The sequence below is a fragment of the Podarcis tiliguerta genome (assembly GCF_965153285.1).
Source record: "Podarcis tiliguerta genome assembly, chromosome: 2".
Taxonomy (NCBI): domain Eukaryota; kingdom Metazoa; phylum Chordata; class Lepidosauria; order Squamata; family Lacertidae; genus Podarcis; species Podarcis tiliguerta.
The window spans coordinates 85,009,639-85,030,442 of NC_139535.1; the positions used below are offsets into that span (position 1 = coordinate 85,009,639).

The window sequence follows — 20,804 nt, forward strand, 5'->3', positions numbered from 1 at the left end:
ATTTGGGGCACAAACTGTTTTGCATTTCTTGATTACCATCCTCCTACTAGGGATCATCTTTAGAACCCTTAGGCAGCAAATCACTGAGCATCAATAGTCATCTTACAAGCATTTCATCATTTCAAAATTAAATATGCATATCCATTAGCTTCAAATAAAAATGAAAAATATATGCAGCCTGAATGCAAGACGGATGTGTTTAACTATACAAGGTGTACCCAGTAGAAGGGGCGGGGGGAATGCTAGCAGTGCTGTTTTTGTCTCAAATAAAGTTCCCACTAAAGCATGGCAGGCAATCATAACGATATAATGAACATAGCAATTTTAAAAAATGAATGCCATAAGAGAATGAAACAATGAAAAAATTAATTGTGCAGAGCTTCCATTAATCATCCGAACACGGGATGATAGTGACTGACAATTTTTCCTGACTTTTATAGAGACGTCAGTTTCAAAATGATGTATCCAGTCATGTTTTCAAAAGTTATCATTCCAAAGGTACACAGAGAGCACTACTGGGTCATTTAAATTGCAACCAGAGCCCATGGTAGAATACCTTGATTCAGTCGCAGAGGACAAGCTTTGCATGACAAAAGTTAGCTCAGCATCTCCACTCAAATGATCTCAGGTAGCAGTGGGAAAGACTGTTCCATGAGATCTTGGGAGAGCCAGTGCCAATCAGATTAGACATTACACTACTGGATTGATGGCTTGACAGTTGTCGCATTCCCGTGTAACATTAAGCCAAACCATGACTTACCACAAACATGCTAGCTCCCAGGGAGAACGCAACCCCTTTGATAATCCCTGATTATTTTAGCTCAGCACAACAATGAAGCCAAGGTTGGCTTAGTGTATCGTCCACACACTGACCTATGGTTATCTCCTCCTTAATCATGGTTCGTAGCCAAGGTTTGCTCTTGACTACATCACAGTTAAGGAGCGTAGAGTTTAAGCACAATCCCACCTTCAGATGACCTGTTAAGCCAAACTTTGGCACCACTGCTATACCAAACTGACTGGGCAGGAGCAAAGTGAATGCGAGCCATTGTTTGGTTTACTGTGTCACGCTACCAAGGCCAATGCAAAGCAGTTCATGCCAAACTTTAAAACAAGAGCAGAAACACTAAAGTGGCTTGGGCCCCTACTGAAATAATCCTCTCAGTTCCTATGATTACTTTTTCACTAAGTGGTTAGACACCATTAAACCCCAAATATCTATATTTCCACTTCATTTTATAAAAGTCTTAAATCTTTCATTCATTACAATTTAGGAACAACTATCTATGTGACCTCTAGTTTATTATCCAAGAAGAGATACTAAAGAATTATTGACAGATCAACAGAATTAGATTTGGGTAGCAAGATGAAAAATGGAAGCTCTGCCCATGTATTAATGCATGGCTGGTTAGTTAGATCAACAGTGGACACATTCCCAGTACCAAGAATGATATAAAAATAAAGTAAAATAAAATAGCAGAATACTATAAAACATGTAGCTTACTTTGTGCTTTTTCACAGAAGTTTATCTGAAAGCCTAAAGCAAAAAAGATAAGTTCTAGTTCATTTTCTGGAAAATAGATATTTGCACAACCTTTAAAAATCACATTTCATGTTCATTTAAAAAAAGCACCCTCAAACACCAAGTAAAAGGTTAAATCACTGCCTGAATTGCAAAGACAGTACTCCAATAACCTGTTTTCTTGTCAATATCTAATACCTTTTGGAAAAGTCAAAGTTGTACTATACAGTAGTGTCCCAAACATCAGTAAAGCATCAGAAAGGCTGTCCAGGTCAGGTCAGCTACAGAGGTTAAGTATTAGTTTGTTGTTAACTTTAAACAAAATGTTAAGAACAAATGGTGATTTGCTAGGAAGTTTCCCACATGTACTTTCCGAAGTTAAATAAGTACACGCATCATGAAGGCTTCACAATATTAGATTTGTATTTCTGGGTATACTGTGCATGGCAAGTATCACTGTCTGTTTTCACCATTCACTGCAGAATTATATCTGACTTTGTTTTAGAGACAGACAGATGTTTCTCCAGCTTGTCTAAATAATGCAGATAAACCCAATTTGCCTACTTTACTTTTTTGCATAATTTATGTCACTTTTGCTAGTTGTAAGGAGGAGCAAGTACATATCCAAGGTACTAATACTTCAATCCCTCCCCACTGAAAATCCAGTTGAGTCGTTCTCTGGTTTCTGAGGTTTCTCTTAAGCATTCTCTGAACATAAATAAATAATAATCCTATTTTTAAATAAGACATGAGAAATTCAGGTTGCTATATTTTGTGCCCAATATGAAGATTCATGTTTGCCCCAAAATTGTGGATAATGCATTCTCAAAACACTGGAAGTCGCATATGACTTTTTAAATGTAACATGCTAGTATATATATTTTTTGCCACTTGCAAAAGTGGAGCTGAGAAAACAGTGACTTGTTGAAGGCCTGCATAGTAATCCATGAAACTACAGGGCACTTGACCCTCTGCATTCATTTCTTTCTTTCAATACAAAACTAGCTGAAGCCCAATGGTCAACTGAGAGGATAGGTTTATACTAGCTGCACTCGTGAAAATTCAAAGGTATATAAGTGTGAATGGTGAAAATGGCAGCCTTCTGTGCTCAGCCATAATCATTGAGTACAACATAATGACCTTGCTGCAACAAACCAGTGATATACCTAGTTCAGCATTCTGTTTCTAGTAGGGACCAACAAGAACCATAGGAAAGTCACAGGCAAGACATGAATGTAATAGCAACAATCTGTCTCCCCCCCGTCCCGTCCCCCCAGGAATCAGATAAAACTTGCCTTTAATCATGGAGCTTTCATTTAGCATGTCATCACTTATACTGATTGGCCAACCTCTATTCCATTACTATCTGACACGTAATGGCCCAATTTGCACATTAACTATAGTTTATTGTGAACACAGAGACTGCTTTCACTTTGCTCCTCTTCTGTGGCAAGCAGGAGCAACAAACTGCAATCCCTCCATTAGTATTTTGTCTGAACTGGGAGCTGTGGTTTGTTTCACTTAGACAAACCATGGCCAGGAAACCAAGAACAAATCTTGGCTTCACATCATAGTTTGTTTGGACTTAAACAAACCACAACCTCAGATTCAGATGATATACTAAGCAAGGGTTTGTGGTTAACTGCTGCCAGATCCAAGGGGAGGCGCTAAGTGGGAACCATCTGTGTGTTCAAGGTAAACTATGGTTCGTTAACTATGGGTCCTGATGTGTGAATGCAGCCATTCTGACCAAGATAAGAAGTAACTATCTGGTATGATATAAGCAGAGTATGTTTTCTTAAGGCACTGCTGATAGCTTCTAACACAGTGTCGGCTTCGTCTGTCTAAACTGGGCATTTTTCTGCAATAACTGGCAAAGCATCAGAATTGGGCTTGGCTGATCCTATAGTATACCGTATTTTTCTGTGTATAAGACTAGGGTTTTTTTAACAAAAAAAAAAAGGTTTAAAATTGGGGCTCGTCTTATACATGGGTAGTGCTGAGGGGTATTTTCTTAATTTGGACTCCCCCAAAATAGGGGGCGTCTTATACATGGGGGCATCTTATACACAGAAAAATACGGTATTACCTTTCTTTTACGGTAAGATTCATATAGAGCTCAACTTGGAAACTAGAAAGTAAAAAACACAGATCCAAATGCCACCTTCTCTACTCTTTTCCAAACATATTTGGAAATAAAGAGCAGAATCTAATCAAGTATGTTTGCTAGTGCGAGGACTTCTGGCTGCAAAGTGGAACTTCCCCTCCCTCTTCTCTCCCAATATCCCCACCTTTTTGCACCTTTAATGTGTTCTGGGGATTCTCCCAACCCTGCAAAGAGGATTTGGGGAGATTGCAGGGAGGGGCACACAGGGAGAAGAGGGATAAGTTCTGTTTCACTAGCAGAAATCCCTGAGCTAGTGAAAACTTCACTGGACATTGCCAAAAGGTTTGAACTAGCTTTTCTACCAAATACCACAGCCCGCCTGAAGGAAAGTTTGCACCAAATTCGATGCTTTTACACTTGAAACAGAATAAATGAGTGACCATCTTGTCCAAGAACAGGAGTAAAAAAGTAACACCCCTAGATATTTGACTGAAAAGTACAAGCAATGTCTGTTACTGTGTATATGCAATCTGGGGAAAAAAATAATGAAAACTCTAGGACAGAGGGCTAACATACTTGTTCCTTTCTGATAAGATGCAGGAACAGATAAAATCTCCAGATATTGTGAAATAAAATTTACTTAGTTTAAAAAGTTGTTTTAAAAAAATTGGTTGCTGGTTCTGATTGAGTTTCCATAACTAGCCCAAGAAAGAAGCCAAAACAAGTCTATGCAAATATACAGTTGCAAGTTGAAAACAAGGGATTTGGAATCATATGCAAATCAAAAGGAAAGAATCTACTCTGGCATTTGACAACAGCTTGGAAGCACATTGAGCCTACTCATACAGCTTAACATTTGACATAATTTGCTATCCAGCACTGAAAGCTACACTTTCTAAAGTTTCGCCATCTTTTCTCGAGTCAGAGAAAAGGACCATGAATGAACAAATCCAGAAGATATGGTACTTAAGCTCGGCAAGAGCCTCAGGCAAGAAAGAAAAAAGCCAGCCAAATCAGCTAAAAAGCAAAGGACAATAGGAAAGTAACCAAGATGGTCTCAGTAAAGTAGCTGACATCCTTTCAGAATGTTCCATTCTGTTATTACAATCAAGAACTTTTTGGCTGTAAAGGGAGCAATGCTTGTTTCTGCTAACTAGTTTCCTCTGGGACAGGACACATCTGAATTCTAAACACAGATTATAGAGAGCAACTGTCTTATTAGTTTTATGTTATGTTAACTTCAAAATTTGGATGGGCTGAAGAAACTTGTTTTGGCCTAAAATGAAGAAATAAAGTTGTCAGATGTAAATATAGAGGGCACAAGGAACATCAGAAGCAAGCAACAAACAAAAACATAGTAGCAAAAAGATAGGTATTAGATGGCATGGTCCAAGAACAAAGAGGGTGTATTCATTAACCAATGGGAACCAATACAACATCCAATTCATTACAAGGTTTTTCAAGTCTTTAACTGGTATGCCTACATGTTTCCAAGATTTTCTAAAAGCATGAGGTCTAGAAACATGTTATGATTCTGAGCCTTCCAGAAAAACCTGCCTACAAATTATAATCCTGTGCAGATTTAAGAACATAAGAAGAGCCTGCTGGAGCAGAAAAATGACCCATCTAATCCGGCATCCTAGTCACAGTATGCCCAACCTGATGCCAAATGAAATTCACAAGCAGGAACCAAGCAGAAGAGCATTCAACACCACCCCATGGTTTCCTGCAACTGGTATTCAGGTGCATGACTGCCTCCAACTATGGAGGTAGAGCACAGCCATCATAGCTAGTTGCCATATATGCCTAATCTTCCATGACTTTGTCCAATCCTTTTTTAAAGCCATCCAAGTCAGTGGCCATCACTGCCTCCTTAGGTTAGTGAGTTCCTTAGCTTAACTACGTGCTGCATTAAGAAGTATTTTCTGCTATTCGTCCTGATTCTTCCAACATACAGCTTCACTGGATGTGCACAAGTTCTAACGTTTTAAGAGAGGGAGAAATACTTCCACTTTCTTCAAGCCACGCTTATTTTATAAACTTCTATAACATGAACTCTTACTTGCCTTTTCTCTAAACAAAAAAGTCCCAAACTTGACAAGCTTTTCTCATAGTGGAATTACTTGATCCCCTTGATTGCTTTGGTTGCTCTTTTCTGAATCTTTTCCAACTCGACAAGATTCTTTCAGAGGTGAGGCATCCAGAACTGTACACAGTATTCCAAATGCAGTCACACCACAGATTTTGTATTATCACTGAGCTATCCACTACGACCCCAAGGCCTCTGTCCTGTTCTCAGACTCCAGGAACATGTTTTTAATATTAATATTAATATTTGTCGTCGTGACATGCAGCACTTTACACTTGTTTACATTGAACTGCATTTGCCATTTTACCACCCACTCAATCAGTTGGGACTTTCTGGAATATATAATATTATATATCTCAAATACCCTTGATAAGACTTTGGATGAGAACCAAGCCATGGAGTCATTGGGGGGGGGGCGACCCCTAGTATTGCATTATCTTTCCAAGCACTAAATTCTCTTTAACCTTGGAACGCACAAAAACATTTTCCAAGTGAAGCAATATAGTGGTATAACAAAGTATTTCACTCAGAACAGAAATATGGTCAAAATCAATCAATATCCAACAGTTCACTCCAAGAAGAGGCTAATGCACTCTTCACATGCTTTTAGCTGGTAACACTAAAGGTCCACTTTTCCTATGTGAGGAGAACATCCACTTGAGCTCTTGACCGACATCTTCCTATGCTGGCACTTATACAACATTTATGCAGCAAAAACCTATGTTGTGGGAAATGACACAGGGGAAATGGTATGAGTGAACTGAACTAGATACTGATGTAGTATGTCGCTTACCATCCGAATAAATCTTGGGAAGGAGAAGTACCAAACTCAACTCCACAGCATGACTTATATGAACTTATCTATTATTATTATTATAATGGAATTATGCATATGGATAGAGAAAGATCTACAGGACTGTTTCTGATGTTTAATTACAAGTCACTGCTCTGATCTAAAGACTCAAAGGACCTCCAATGCTCATATGGAGCTCTTAGTGATGGGTAGTTCCTTGCATGTAAATGAGGAACCTCTTGTGTGAATGAGAGCTACACATTATTTACTGCTGTATCAACGCATGAACTGGCGTCTAAACAGGCCCACTGGTCTATTAATACCTTGTTGAAAAGAGAACTACAGGTTTTTCACAAGCTTATGTATCCAATACAACTCCTCAAATTCTGCTTGCGCTCACACTTCTAATCAGTGCTATTTTTCGAGAAAAATAAGTGCCGGAACTCACCATGAACACCTCCCTTGTTCTCTTATAATAGCAATGGCACCCACCTGAGAGGTGCCGGAACGGAGTTCAAGGGAGTTCTGGCTGGGAAAAAAGCCCTGCTTCTAATGCAGTTTGATACAAGTTTTGAGTAAAAAGGAGTTGTTTAGGATTTCTTAATTCAGTAAAGTACAAGGAGAACCTGAAAAGACTATGATGCACAGTACTATGGTCCTACTTTTTTTTTTTTAAATCTAGCGTAGGCACTTTCAATTCAATTCAAAATCAACAATTTTTAGATGGTTATATAACCAGCAATGAGAACACAGCTTTTTTTTTTTTTTTTACAAAACAAGTGCACAGAAATGAAGCTGACTCAGACCAATGATTTAGGCTGCAGTCCTATGCACATCACCTGGACTCAGTAGATCTCAGTGAGGAGATACACACTGGATTGAATTACAAATACAAGATTTTTCCATACTGATTTAATAATGTAAATTTCCAAGTTTTCATTCATCATAGCCTTTGAACAAATTAGGTGATGAGTTTCAATAAAATCACCAGGTAAGTTTCTTGCCAGGAATGAATACTTACATTTCTAACACTGAAAGCAGGCAGAAAGGCAGGATAGAAGAAAACCAACATTTTTTTCCCTTCAACGAGCAGTACATCTCGGCAGTCTGCAGCCTGGTAAAGAGAACTGGTTCTATACAAGACTAAAGGTCATCTCCTATATTGTGATTTTACATTAAGTAATTAACGTACACCTGTAACATATTGCTGTGATCAATCACTTTGACTCAAATGTGCCTCTCATTAGAAAGACACAAGTACAGGTGATGTCCACAGAGTGGTTCAGCAAACCCTTGCAATAAACTTTTACTTTGCAACAACCAAAGTTAAGGGTTAAAAATATATATCCTGCATATTTTAGGCAAAAGAGAGGTTTGAAAGCCATTTCCCTTACTTAACACCATAATGTGGGAACCAGCCTGAAGTCCTGCCTTTCAATGTGGGCTGTTTTCCAATATGCAGAGGAACAAACACTCTTTACCACAAGACTACCCAGGTGAGTAATCAAAATTCAAATATCATAACATACTGGTTTACTTGAGCACCCAAATGCCTAGGTATTATTGAGAGTTAACTCCTAGGTGCTCATAGTACCGTTTCTACTACAAGAGTATGGGGTGTGTTCCTATCCTTCCCATGTTAACACAGAATGTTACTTGTGAATAATACTAGGAGTACTTACGGCCTAAAAACAAAAGGAAAGGAAAACACAAATAGCCTGCTATATACCAATCAACACTCTTGAGATCCCAAACTAAAACACTAAACAAACAAGAAACAGCCCAATAAGGGCTACAAGAGCTATCAAGGATCTAATTGCTTGAGGATCTAACCAAATATTAGGTCAAACATGCCAGCAGCATCTGGCAAACACTTTTCTTGTTACCACAGAAACTCAGTGAGTGTGGTACTGCACTTCCAGGTGCTAAACAAAAAATATATATATTGCAACAAAATTGTGAGATGCTTACAGGACCATCAGAGTTGTACAATGAACAATCTGCCTCTCATATAATTACCTAATCAAGAGCACTTGGAGTGTAAATAAAAAACAAACACCCCCTTTACTGGTACTTTACTCCATCTAATGCAGCTTAAGAGAGAAGTCTACATAGCTTTGCAGTTATATATAACAATATATATGTAGTTTCTCAGATACTGACCTTGAACACTTTGTAACACACCCCCCAAAAAGGTGGTGGTTAGTGTCCAGTGCCAACTCAGCAGTAAAGCTCAATAACATTTACTATTCTGGTGTTTGTATGTATCTATGAAGGATACTTCAAACACAACGAAATCCCTATATGGGAAGCACTTCTATACATAAAATAGAAGGCAAACAACATACAGGTATTTGACAATTGCGAACATGAGCATTTTGCTGCATGTACATAGGCTGGTGCTGAAAAGTGGCAAGGGCAGCTTCCTAGCATATAATGAGCAGGTGATGATGCCTTGTACTGAGTCAGACCACCAGTCCATCTAACTGTGTATTGTCTACTTTGACTGGCAGCAGCTCTCCAGATGTCTTTCACCATCCTCCTACTAGAGATTCCCTTCAATTGCTATCAGTTATGTCCAAAATCCTGTACATTGCAGGGCATAACAGGCTTTCCAGGTTAGCTGGTTTGAAAGCTATATGCCAATCCTGAGAACACCGTGTCCCAAGATACTGCAGTGAGTGATCATACACATTTGTGGGAAGAGAGAACTGATTATTAAGTGTTAAAACAGCATAACTGGTGTCACACAGCACAATTCATTATTTCAACAGTACAAACCTAATCCTATACTCATTTCACTGGAAATACCACTAATTTTAGCTTCTATGTATTAAATGGAATTGTTAGGAAAACAGTGTTGAGTTTACATTGTAAATATTAAGATATTTATTTGAGTAGAGAAGCACTCACTGTTATGCATTCCCCATTCAACCAAAACCACCATCTAACTTCAATGTCAGGAAGGCCTCACATCTAATCTACCTACATATTGCACTCCTAAAAAAAACACAAGACCACTTTCCCCCTGCATGCCTCCAGAAAAACCACTTATGGACTCCATACACATCATACATTTAAAGCATACACAAACACGCCACCAATTTATGGGGACTGTAATCTGTAAAGGTGCTGGGAACTGTAGCTCTGTGGGGGTTAAATTAAGGTTTTCAGGACTCTTAGAGAGGTGCTTTAAATCTATGGGGCCTACACAGACCAAGTTTTCGTTTACTCCTACATCCCCCCCCACCCCAAGGGCAATTAGGCTGCAATCCTGTACACACTGACCGTAAAGTAAATCCCCTTGAACTCAACAGGACTTACTTCTGAGCAGACATGAGCAACATGGACATGCTACCTCTACCCCCGACCTTAACGCATGCGTTCTTCCGACACATACCTTCGTTAGTCAGCCAGACGTCAGCCTCGTATTTTTTGCTTATTAATTCTGTTTTCCCAGTAGTGATCACGCCCTGGCGATTAGGCGCCCCACACCCTCCCCAGACTTACACCCCGAGATGAGTCCCCGAACCGTGGCTACTCCCATCACCCGGAAACCGCCCACATGTCCCGGGCAGAGGAGATAGAAGGCCCCGAGTTTCCCCTCACACGTACATCTAGGCACACGTATAGCCGCCGCCCCCAACTGCACCCCTACCCGTGTTGCCGCCCAGAAGCGCCTGTTCACACACACGAAGCTTCACCGCCGCCCCGCTTTCCTCGTCTCCCTCCCTACACACCACACCCCCCTCCCACGGAGCCCCACACGGGAAAGCGGCCCTTCTCGGCTTCGCTGGAGAACTCCAGGCGGCCGAGGCCTCTCGGTCTCCGGCGAGGCCTGGTCCAGCTCGGGCGCCCCCTCCCGTCCCCGCAGCCAGCCAGGCGGGGAGCGTGTGGTGGGCGGCGAGGGTTGGAAGGGAACGAAGCGCCGCGCGGCCTACAGCAGGCTCCGCGGGCGTCGCTTCGGGCCCGGCTGTCGCCGCCGCCGCCGCCGTTCCTCCCCAGGCGCGCTTCCCTTACCCTGCATGCTGCTGACTGTCGTGTGCGCCGCCTGGGACCCGCCGCCGCCGGAGCCAGAGCCGGGGCCGGGAGCCGCCATTGTGCAGCGCGCCAGACGCGGAGGGAGGGAGGGAAGGAGGGAGAAGGGGACGGACGGCAGGAGGAGAGAGGCTGCAATGCAGCAGGAGCGGAGGAGCAGCGGACCCGACCCCCTCCTTGCCCGTCCCGCGCGCCCGCCCTCGGCTTCTCGCCCGCGCGCCGCTGCTGCTGCTCCTCCCTGCCCCGCTCGCTGCTCCCTTCAGCCCCAGCAGGCAGCTGGCGGGACACCCGGAGCCGGGACGCGCGACAACAGGCGCCAGCCTCCCTGGCCCCGACCGACCCAAACCACCGCCAGTCGTCGTCGTCGCCGTCCTTCTCCTCCTCCTCCCTCTCTCTCTCTCTCGGCGCTACTGGGGCTCCGCTTGCAGCCTCCGCCGTCCGCTCTTCCCCTCCCACCCTCGCGGCATCAGGGTAACCCCTCCCAGGCAGCGGGCGGGACGGATGATGCCTCCGACGGCTTCGCCCAAAAAGACGCAGGAAGGAGGAGGGAGGCAGGAAAAGGAGGCGCGAGGAGGAGAGACCCAGCTGGATCCGGCGGCGGCGGCAGGCCCGCCTCGTCCTGCACCCGCCGCCTCCCACAATGGCGAAGCTGATGCCCCGCCGCCGCAGCCCCGTTCTCCCCGACTCGCAGATGCCCCACAAACCGGTCATTCAGATGACTGGCGGCAATAGCGAGGAGAGATAGCCATTGGCCGCCTGGTTGGTCTAATCCCCTTTGTAAAACAGCCCAGCTTGGCGGCCATCTCTCTCATGTTGTGACAGAGAATTCGGTGATTTTAAACGGGCTGAAGAGATTCTTCCTATTGTCTGTCCTGCATGATCCCCCCCAAACTCCTATCTTTCAGATTTAATGGATGAACCCAGATCTAGTACCTGTATTATGAGAGAGAAAAACCCGCTCTCTTCTTTCTCCGTATATGAGGGAGATCCTTGCCGCATCTGACGGAAGGTCCGTCTAGTTTAGCGTTCTCTACTGCGCTTAATTTTATACACCTATTTGCTCGCCTCCCCCTGTCCTGGTAAATGAGCCACGGCAGCAAGCTTCACATAAGCAACCTATTACAACAACTTATACCTTTTCCATAACTCTCCTGAATCTTTTGCAACTAGATAACAAAACATTGTATCTTGAAATACAGTGATTAAAATGTGATTAAGTACCTCAAATGAGATTATATCTTAGAATTACTTCCTGATTCTTTCAAATGATGCAATGTTGAATGAAAAGACATTTCTATATAAAATGAATCATATATCTTCTTTGTGGGTTTAGCATTCTGGAATATGTTCACAAATAAAGCTACAAGACGTTTCTGGAAGAATCACAGAGAACAACGAGAATTATGTTCACTTATGACCTGCCTTTCCTGATACTAACATATGTGGATTAAAAAAAAAAAATAAGGACAGCAATCTTTTTTTTTTTTTTTTTTTGGTAACCTTTTTATTGTTAGCCACCTTGATTTATTCTGAAAAACAACTGGAATATAATTGTATTTAAATAAATGACTTGTCCCATATGCTTATGTTCCAATCCAAGCACTTCCATTAAATCCTGAATTATCCTGTTTCTTCTTTTCTCCAAATGAATCTTAACCTTCCCATTTCATCTTTCATGTTTATTCAATGAAATAAAAGGTAGTTCTTCTTTTGTTTTCTTCCACCTTTGCAGAATTAAGATCAACATGCCGAAACGCATCAAATCTGATCCCAAAGTTCTCAGTGGCCCCTTTTGTCTCTTCCCTATAGTGCTTCTCCTCATACTGACATAGCCCAAGTGTGAAATCTTGTATGGTACCTACTTCTTCCTAGCAATTTCCCATTAATTTGAATTAAGCTCATTTAATACTTTTAACTTGGATGTAAGCCCTGTTTGCAATGCAATATTATGCATGCCTACCCATTGAGTTCATGGGGGCTTGCAACTATATGAGTACAGGTTTGCAGCCCGATTCTAATATATAATTTTCCAGAAATATGGTTCTTTCAATGTGCCTGGAAGCTCCACTGAAGAAACGGCTGTATATCACTCAGCCTGGGACCAGTATGTGTTTAGGGTCACAGCATAATTTTCCAGTGTAATTGGCCAACACTTCCCAATTAGCTGGAATCCAGGAAAGGAAACGCAAATAAAAGCCTCAAGAAGCATATTTAATTGGTTTCATGTATATGAAAGGTCATGCCAACATAAATCTGTCCACAGTCCAAGAACTGATGTGCCCAGTTCTCACTTGGCAGCTGCCTGAAGCAGCATGAAAATATTTATTTCATAACAGTTTTAAACCCTTTTTCTCAAAAGGGAGAAGCTTCCAGTAAACTATACATGGCAATATATCTTTTTCATACATCCTTGTTGGTGACCCTACTGCCGCTGTCACTGGAGTGATTTCAGAGAGACTTTTTCGGGGTTCAGGCAGTTGAGGGGCAAGGTCTGCTACCTGGAAAAGGAAGGTGAAACCAGGTCAGCTTTGAAGTCCTGGCAAGTGGGTCTTTAGTTAATACACTGGACTGAGCAGGGCCGGATTTAGGTTTGATGGGGTCCTAAGCTACTGAATAGGGATGCGGGTGGCGCTGTGGGTTAAACCACAGAGTCTAGGACTTGCCGATCAGAAGGTCGGCGGTTCAAATCCCCACGACGGGGTGAGCTCCCGTTGCTGGGTCCCTGCTCCTGCCAACCTAGCAATTCGAAAGCACCCCTAAGTGCAAGTAGATAAACAGGTACCGCTCCGGCGGGAAGGTAAAGGGCGTTTCCGTGCGCTGCTCTGGTTCACCAGAAGCAGCTTAGTCATGCTGGCCACATGACCGGGAAGCTGGCTCCCTCGGCCAATAAAGCGAGATGAGCGCCGCAACCCCAGAGTCGTCCGCGACTGGACCTAATGGTCAGGGGTCCCTTTACCTTTAAGCTACTGAATGTAATGGGGCCCTTTATATGTCCAGCTGTCCTTTGTCAACAACAAATTGTAGCTGTTTTTTGTGTTGAATACTGTATATGCTATATGGTAATTTATGAACCTAATAGGTATCTAAAGCCATTTGCACATAACAAAATATGTATTTTACAAAAGTAATTGTTGAATTTATCTTATATTTTGGAAATGTACATCTAGTTCCCCCCCTTTAAATTTTTTTGGGGCCCCAAACGAGTGAGGCCCTAAGCTATAGCTTGTTTAGTTTATACGTAAATCCGGCACTGGGTCTGAAGCAGAGATTGGCAGCTGCTTTGCGTTGCTCCGCCTCCCGGTTGTGGCGCTGAACTTTCCCTCTGCTGAACTACAGCGCTCGGCAAGGACCCTGCCCGCTTCGTCAGAAGAGCGCGGCGTGGGCGGTGCATGGCAGGACTACAAGTGCAGGGCGGGGGCTTTGTAAGGGGCGTGTATGTGCGCGCCTGAGGTCGATCGAGCGCCTCTCTCCACTGGTGGGGCGGGAGAGGGGCGGGCACGCGAGCGAGCAATGGAGGCCGCCGCCGCCGCCGCTTCGTTGCCTAGGCTTAAGCGGGAGTCTCCGCCGCCGCCGCCTCCTTCCGCGGGTGCCAGCAGCCGGGTCTGGAGACTTAGCAACTTGGTCATGGCCGTCTTCTTCGGACTCGCCGGGGCCGTGCAGGTCGGGGATGGTGCTGCGCTGGGCGTAGGAGGAGGGCGAGAAAAGTGTGCAAGGAGCAGCTTGGCTGTGCGGGTGGGCGAAGGTCGGTCGCAGGGTTGCAGCTGGCCGGTTTCCAGGGCAGGGCGAAGTGTAACGAGGAAAGGGCGTTCAGGATTGCAGCTTTGGAGAGGTTTGAAGCGGGAGTGGCGCAGGCGGTAAAGGAAAATCGACCGCACACATTTCTTTCATCATCACAGAAGGTTATGTGGGAAAAGGAGCATTTTCTCTATTATGTTTATTTATTTGGGGCAAAACGTATGCATAAACCTGCTCTCCCCTCTCCACAGAAACAAAGCAACCATAATCCCGTGGTTAAAAGCAAGTTAGATGCATTAAAAAGTCACAGCATCTCAACACGAAACACATTGAAAACAAACAAAACCAAGAGAGCCAGGACTAACGCATCAGAATCTGAACAGCAATGAAATCAAAAGCTTTCTGAAGACGAAAAGTCTTTTAAGTGGTGGCAGAAAACAAGTAGGGAGGGAGATAGATAAGATCTCTCAGGGCAGGGGTACCATTTTACAAGGTGCCACCACAGGGAAGGCTCTCTCACATGCTGTCACACAACGCAGAAGGCAGGGGAGCAGGCAAGGGGGTCTGTTTATTTTCAAGATATGGGCAGATACAGGTGGGAGGAGATGGTCTTTCAAATAGCTTGGTCTTAGGCTCCATTTTGAAGGGTTTTAATGACCATCTTGGATTATATTTGGAAATTTACCTATGCAGTTATGTAGCTTTTTAAAAAAGTGGGAAGAAGCTCCAGGTTACTTCTCCCTATCAGCAATCCACGTTGCCCCTCAAGAACATCCTTCTTTCTTCCGGTTTCCCCTTCCCCCACCTTGTTGCCATTACTTAAATTGATTTAGTTCTGAGACTGGTTGTGATCAAGTCTAGACTATTTCACTACTCCAGTGATTTGGACAATACTTTAGGATAAACAGGTGACATTGGGGAAATAAAGCAATTTCTCCCCCTGCCACAGTAAGACTTCATTCTCATTATATTTATGTAGTTTTCAAGCTATGAATGCTAGATTAGAAAATATATCACTTACTAACAGTAAAGCAGAATCAGTCTTCTGCTCTAAAAACTGCTTAGTATGTGTACAGTTTAAATCTTCCTGAGTTGTTATTTTGGTAAAATATGCAATTCATTTATATCCTATTAGCAACCTGCTGACAGTACCTGAAAAAAATAGCTAGATTGTTGTCCTTAGTTCCACTAGGGCTGCAGCCCCAAACACATTTACTAGAGAATACCCCCCCCCACACCCGTTTTACTTCTGGATTTACTCTTGGGTACAGAAATGCTCTAGAAGACAGCACTGGGTATATGTTCGGGTTTTTTAATCTGCAAAATCTGCTTACAGTTGCCCATTTCACATTGAGCAAGGCTCACCAACAATTTATCCTGGAGTCTTGGATATGAATACTCAGGATTAACTGATTTACGGGTCAGTTGGAAGGATTTTTATGCTATGCACAATTTAATGTTTTTAGCAGTGTTTCCTGCCTTCTTTGTTGCAGGTCAATGACCCAGATCCAGGACTCTGGATAGTGAGTATGAATTCAGAGGCTATTACAAGTCCTAGAGAACTTGACATTGTCGGAGGTGTCTTGTCAGGCAGCCCCATTGAATTTCAAGCCATGCCATCTGTCTGAAGTGCTTTTGCAGCTTGATCAAAACTCCTTCTAATTGGCTTTGGGCTGTTGCTCAGTGACATTGTGTTCTAACATGACACTTTATTTTTGTTGTTCTGGATTTACATTATATAAATATTTATAGAATAGCTTACAGATAAAACAACAGAAAAGATTGCAAAAATGTAAAAGCAGCATAAAACAGAGCAATATAATTAAAGAGTTTCAAGTGCTGGGAAAATAAGACCTGGTGCTAGAGATGCAGTATTATATTTTTTATTTTTTACAAAATTTATCTGCTTTTTGAGGAACTTCATTCACAAAGTAGCTTACAATCTTCAATAGCAGAGTAAGCACTGGGGAAACCTCCCTGGAGAGAGGGTTTCACAGGCACAGATTGCCACTAAGAACTCTGTTGGATGAGACCAAGGGCTCATCTAATCCAACATGCTGCTCTCTCAGTGCCCAACCAGATGCCTGAAAGGCCCCTTTCCCCTTATCATCACATGCTTCACTTCAGATGGCACCTGGAGGACGACCTTTGAAGATCTCAGTGAAGTGGCAGGCTTGATTCTTAGGAATCCAAGCTTCAAGGCATCCAGAGCTCTAAAGGCAAGCACCAGCTCCTTAAACTGTGTGCAGAAGCAGGCCTGAAGACAGTGCCGTTGGTTAAGCACCAGCAAGATATATTCCCACCACCTGGTCACCATTATAGTCCTTACTGCTGTGCTTTGAACCAACGGCAGCTTCCAAACAATCTTCAGAGCAGCCCCAACGTACAACACATTAGACTACTGTAATTTGGAGATTCCAGAGCACGAACCGCCTCTGTCCAAACCACCTCTGTCAAGGTGTGCATCACCTTTGACTGTGAAAGATGCTCAGTGCCACGGAGGCCGCTGGGGCCTCTAATGACAACGCTGTAATTAAAACCACCCTCAAAATGCAAACCTCCTTTAGGGGCAGTCCAGCCTTGCCTAGAACAGATCAAATACACATCCCCCAGGCAGCAGAACCAGCAGCAGCAGTAAGCATCTCACTTGCAATCATCTCATCCGACTGCATAGTTCTCTTTGTATTGATGATGACATGGGCCGTTTCTTCAGCAGACTCTTTTGCCTTTATGAATAGTCTTGTGATCCAAGGGTCTGCCTTTGTACAAATGAAACACCCTTTCCCTTCTAGGATCTTGTACACTTTCTCTTCCTGGGAGGCAAGCACCCATTCCTTCCTTATTATTCCTGGTGTGGTTATCTGTGCGCATCAGATTGGCTCTTCTATTGGTCTGGTAACCAGGATGGAATATGTTGTCTTCCTTGTCCCTGCCTTCAATTTCTACTTACTAGATTTGTTCCATCTCACTCTCAGGTTGCCTACTCTGTACCTGCAGCTCTCACACTGGTTGTCGGCCTTAGTCCACCAATTGCAGGTACAGTATTAGATTCCCTCTTCCGATCCCCAAATCAATTGGACCTTTCACCTCTTCCTCTTAGTTATATTAATTTGAGGTTAGAATTTGAGGGCAGGGGAGGTCTTTGTGTCTTGCCTATGTTCAGACTACTATTTAACATTTATTTAGTTCCAAAGTACTGCTAGATGCTGTACAGAACAAATATATAGTGAAGATAATGGGTGGAGATATTAGACCTTTCATCAGATTCATTGATGGGAGCTCTTATAATGTTTCAAAACACCCTTCATTAGGATACAAAATCTGAACAACTCATATTGTGCCTATTCATTTCCAACTTCTCCCTCCTCTAAAGGATCTTGGGTATGCTGAGCATTAATTCCCTTTTTTATCACCCTACTGACATCCAGGCTGTTCTTTTTTGAAAGCTTGTTTATTTATAGTAATAGCTTGCATTATTTTTGTCCATTTCACTGAAATGCCTCTTTTAAGTTCTTTGTTTTAAAATTACCTATGGTTTAATTTCATTACTAACTTGTTCTAAGTTAAGAGAAATCTGTATTTTTTGAAACACATTGTCCTATTTTACTATTCTTATTTCTCTCTCTCTCTCTCTCTCTGAATGATGAATTCTTCCATATCCTGATCGCTGTCTCCCAGATGTCACATCTTCACCAATTATTTTCTCAAAAGTCAAAACTTCATTTGTTGTGGCGTGTCAGCTGTTTCTTCTGCTTTCTGCAATATAATCTCTCGCATATATTAACTGTTTGCTAAATCCAGTCATTTTAGATATTTTATGCCTGCATGAAGGATCTCTCTTCTTGTTCTCTGCTTGATGATCTTTAGTACATACCAAATATAAAATCACTTGTGGCACAATCCTATGCATGTTCAGTTCAGTGAGCCAAACTCTGTAGAGGATTGCAGTTTCCTCCTCCTTATTGTTGTTTGAAGGCCTTCTGAAGAGACACATCCAAGGAAAATGAATTCAGTAGCAGTAGGTAGATCCAGAGTAAGTTAGTTGAACTTAATTCCCACTAATCAGTGTGAACTAAATTATGACTAACTTGTCCAGTTGGTTTCATCGGGACCTAAGTTCAACTAACTTGGGCTACAATCCTATTTCCACTTCCTAGGAGTAAGGCCCATTGAACTCAGTGGAGCTTATTTCTGAGTGGGCCTGTATGGGTTTGGACTGTTAGTTTGGAAATGTAAATTCTATTGAAATTTGTACCAATGACTTACCACTTTCCTTAGACAATATTGTGTGGCGGAGTCTGTCAGATCTACATTCAGCTGCTTGTCTTGTGGGTTCTGCCATCTTGGGGTATTCCTTGTTTACTAATGCTCAGAAAAGCATCTTGCATGAGGAAGAAGGCAGGTATGTAATAATTTTTTTTTCTCTGCAATTTCCATATTGTCAACCTTCCACTGAAATGAGGTTTCTTCCTAGCAGTTGGATTCTCACAAGACCCTAACTATAGGTCTGTTGAGGACCAGAAGCCAGCAGGCTAGCAGACCACCACAAAGGCACAGGATTAAAGTTCTGAAATCCTTGGTTCAAATTCCACAGAGATGCAGTTGTGTCAAACTTCTCAACAAAAAGAAATCACAGCAGATTTTTCCTACAATCTGACCTCATTGTGGCTGCATACAGCCCACTGGAAGCAGTACTATATAACTGGGAAGGGATAGGGACTCAAAATTAAGGAAATGTCACAACCCCCTGCCCTCCCATTCTCTCCTCTTCCTCGTCTTCCATTACTTTGTACATGTACTAAGCTACTGCCGCAGTGTTGGGCTTAGTGCTATGATAGCTTTAAAGTGAGAAATGGTTTGCTTTCCCCCAGAGAAACTGACGTCTGATACTTCTTATGGTAAGTTTATTTATTCTTGTTCTTTGCTGAGTCTGCTTGCATGTGATTATATTTATGGACAACACATTTGAATAACTTACAATCTTTTTTAAAAACAGGGAGTTATTTGGTCTGTTGATTGTTACCGTCTGGATGAGCCTTTGTCGTCGTTCAGCCAAGTGAGTCTTTTAACTTATTTATTTCAGCCTTTAGCTATTTATAATATGTGGAAGAAATAGTCTTTACTCTATCGAAGATATGGTATAGCCTTCTTCCCTCAAAATGACTTTAGTTTTGTGATTCGTTTTATGCCTTAATGCCGTAAGATTTTCAGTTTACAAGTCTGTAAACTTGAGCACGTTCAAATAGTTTGCATTTTTCTATAAAGTATAATTTATAGTTATAATTCAGCATTTGTATTCCAGTTGAGGTAAAAGTAACTCTCAGCATATAAAGGAGTGATTATTCATATTTCTTTGGGGGGTAGAATAGTTGTTTCCCACACCACCCAACCTTGTGCTTGAGCAAAGCACCCAATTTTCTTATCATTGTAGCCCCCGGAAAAGCTGCTCCTGGGTTTTGTGGGACCCTCTGGAGCAGTGTGGTTCGGGGGCTGCAGGAGGTAAGGATTGGCAAAAATCAGCTACTGTGCCTTTGCAGAAACACTTTCTGATAGCACAACCCCACTATTGGGTGCAGCCCCATAAAGTTTCAGACAAAAATATTTTTAAGAAATAATAAATAGATGAGATTTCAACAAGTTGGTTAAGTTCCTGTTAATTCGACTTGATCGTCTTTTCTTTCCTTACAGAAATTCCCTGGGTGGGGTTCACTTGGCCATTGCAATCTTCCTCTCCCTTTTCCCCTTTGTAATGTGGCTGTACATCTACATGAATGCAGAGATGCGAACATCCTGGCCGTCTCACTGTAAAACAGTTATTTAAGAAGGTGGAAATGAAGCTATCTGTGTTCTAGCGCCTATTTGCCCAGCTCTGATTTGTCAGTTGTGCCAAATCAACAGCGATCACAGCCATGGCTGAGATCAGTTTGTTCCCTCGAGAGTCTCGTTTTAAATTGTCTGTTATGTTCTTGAATCCTGGAAACTGGAGCACAATTAGAATGGAATTTTCTGGATCCTGGTCTAGATTTTCAAGGAAATAATATATCTGCAATAAGGCCACATGGGTTAGGGCTGCATTAACTACAGGCCCTTGGTACCTGCAAGGGATTGGATCAAATGAAACAGGTGCTTCTGCGGAAGCAGCTGGAGTCTAGAGGTGATTTGAACTTACTGCTGAAACCAGTGGAGCTGAAGCTGCAGAACAGCCTTGAAGGGACAGCAGTGTTTGTATGTTTTACAGACTGTAATTAAAACTACTTGTAATAGAACAACTGGGTCTCTGAGCAATCTGTCTGGATTTGCGTATGAATTTTACTGTCACACACCCCACCTACCTCATTTGGACATATCTACAGAGCACATTACAATATTCTGATGATTAGCTTGCAGTCCTACAAAGATGTGACAGAAAGCAAAAGCTGTAGTGTGTCTCAAGTAAGGCAATATAGGTAAAGAGAGAGCATAATAACCCATCAATTTCTTTGCTAGAAGCTACTAGCAAAGTGAAATGCATTGCAAATAC

General features: G+C 42.5%; 2 protein-coding genes across 14 annotated transcripts in view; one reads left to right on the plus strand and one right to left on the minus strand.

Annotated features, from left to right (window-relative positions):
* Positions 1 to 11,560, minus strand: part of MAP2K4 (mitogen-activated protein kinase kinase 4) — a 48,757-nt gene extending 37,197 nt beyond the window's left edge. For 2 of the 12 annotated variants that reach the window (XM_083428418.1, XM_083428414.1), the window contains exons 1-2: positions 10,532 to 11,017; positions 1,505 to 1,537 (exon numbers count right to left, since the gene is read on the minus strand). In XM_083428418.1, coding sequence (XP_083284544.1) covers positions 1,505 to 1,537; positions 10,532 to 10,610 — 112 coding nt within the window. In that variant the 5' untranslated portion in view covers positions 10,611 to 11,017. Of the gene's footprint in view, positions 1 to 1,504; positions 1,538 to 9,911; positions 9,997 to 10,531; positions 11,076 to 11,482 lie in introns of those variants that run through there. The other 10 variants (XM_083428417.1, XM_083428408.1, XM_083428409.1 and 7 more) reach the window with 8 other exon arrangements.
* A 2,320-nt stretch (positions 11,561 to 13,880) lies between these two features.
* On the plus strand, positions 13,881 to 20,553 carry TMEM220 (transmembrane protein 220). Of its 2 annotated transcripts, XM_083428517.1 has the most exons (7): positions 13,881 to 14,209; positions 15,778 to 15,807; positions 17,260 to 17,320; positions 18,563 to 18,686; positions 19,281 to 19,340; positions 19,716 to 19,783; positions 19,973 to 20,553. In XM_083428517.1, exons 1-7 carry the CDS (start codon positions 13,985 to 13,987, stop codon positions 20,032 to 20,034), a joined length of 630 nt encoding a protein of 209 aa, XP_083284643.1. In that variant the 5' UTR covers positions 13,881 to 13,984; the 3' UTR covers positions 20,035 to 20,553. The 2 variants fall into 2 exon arrangements, with proteins under 2 accessions (XP_083284643.1, XP_083284642.1); XM_083428516.1 differs by lacking the exon at positions 19,716 to 19,783 and having other exon boundaries at positions 13,890 to 14,209.
* The last annotated feature ends 251 nt before the right edge of the window (positions 20,554 to 20,804 follow it).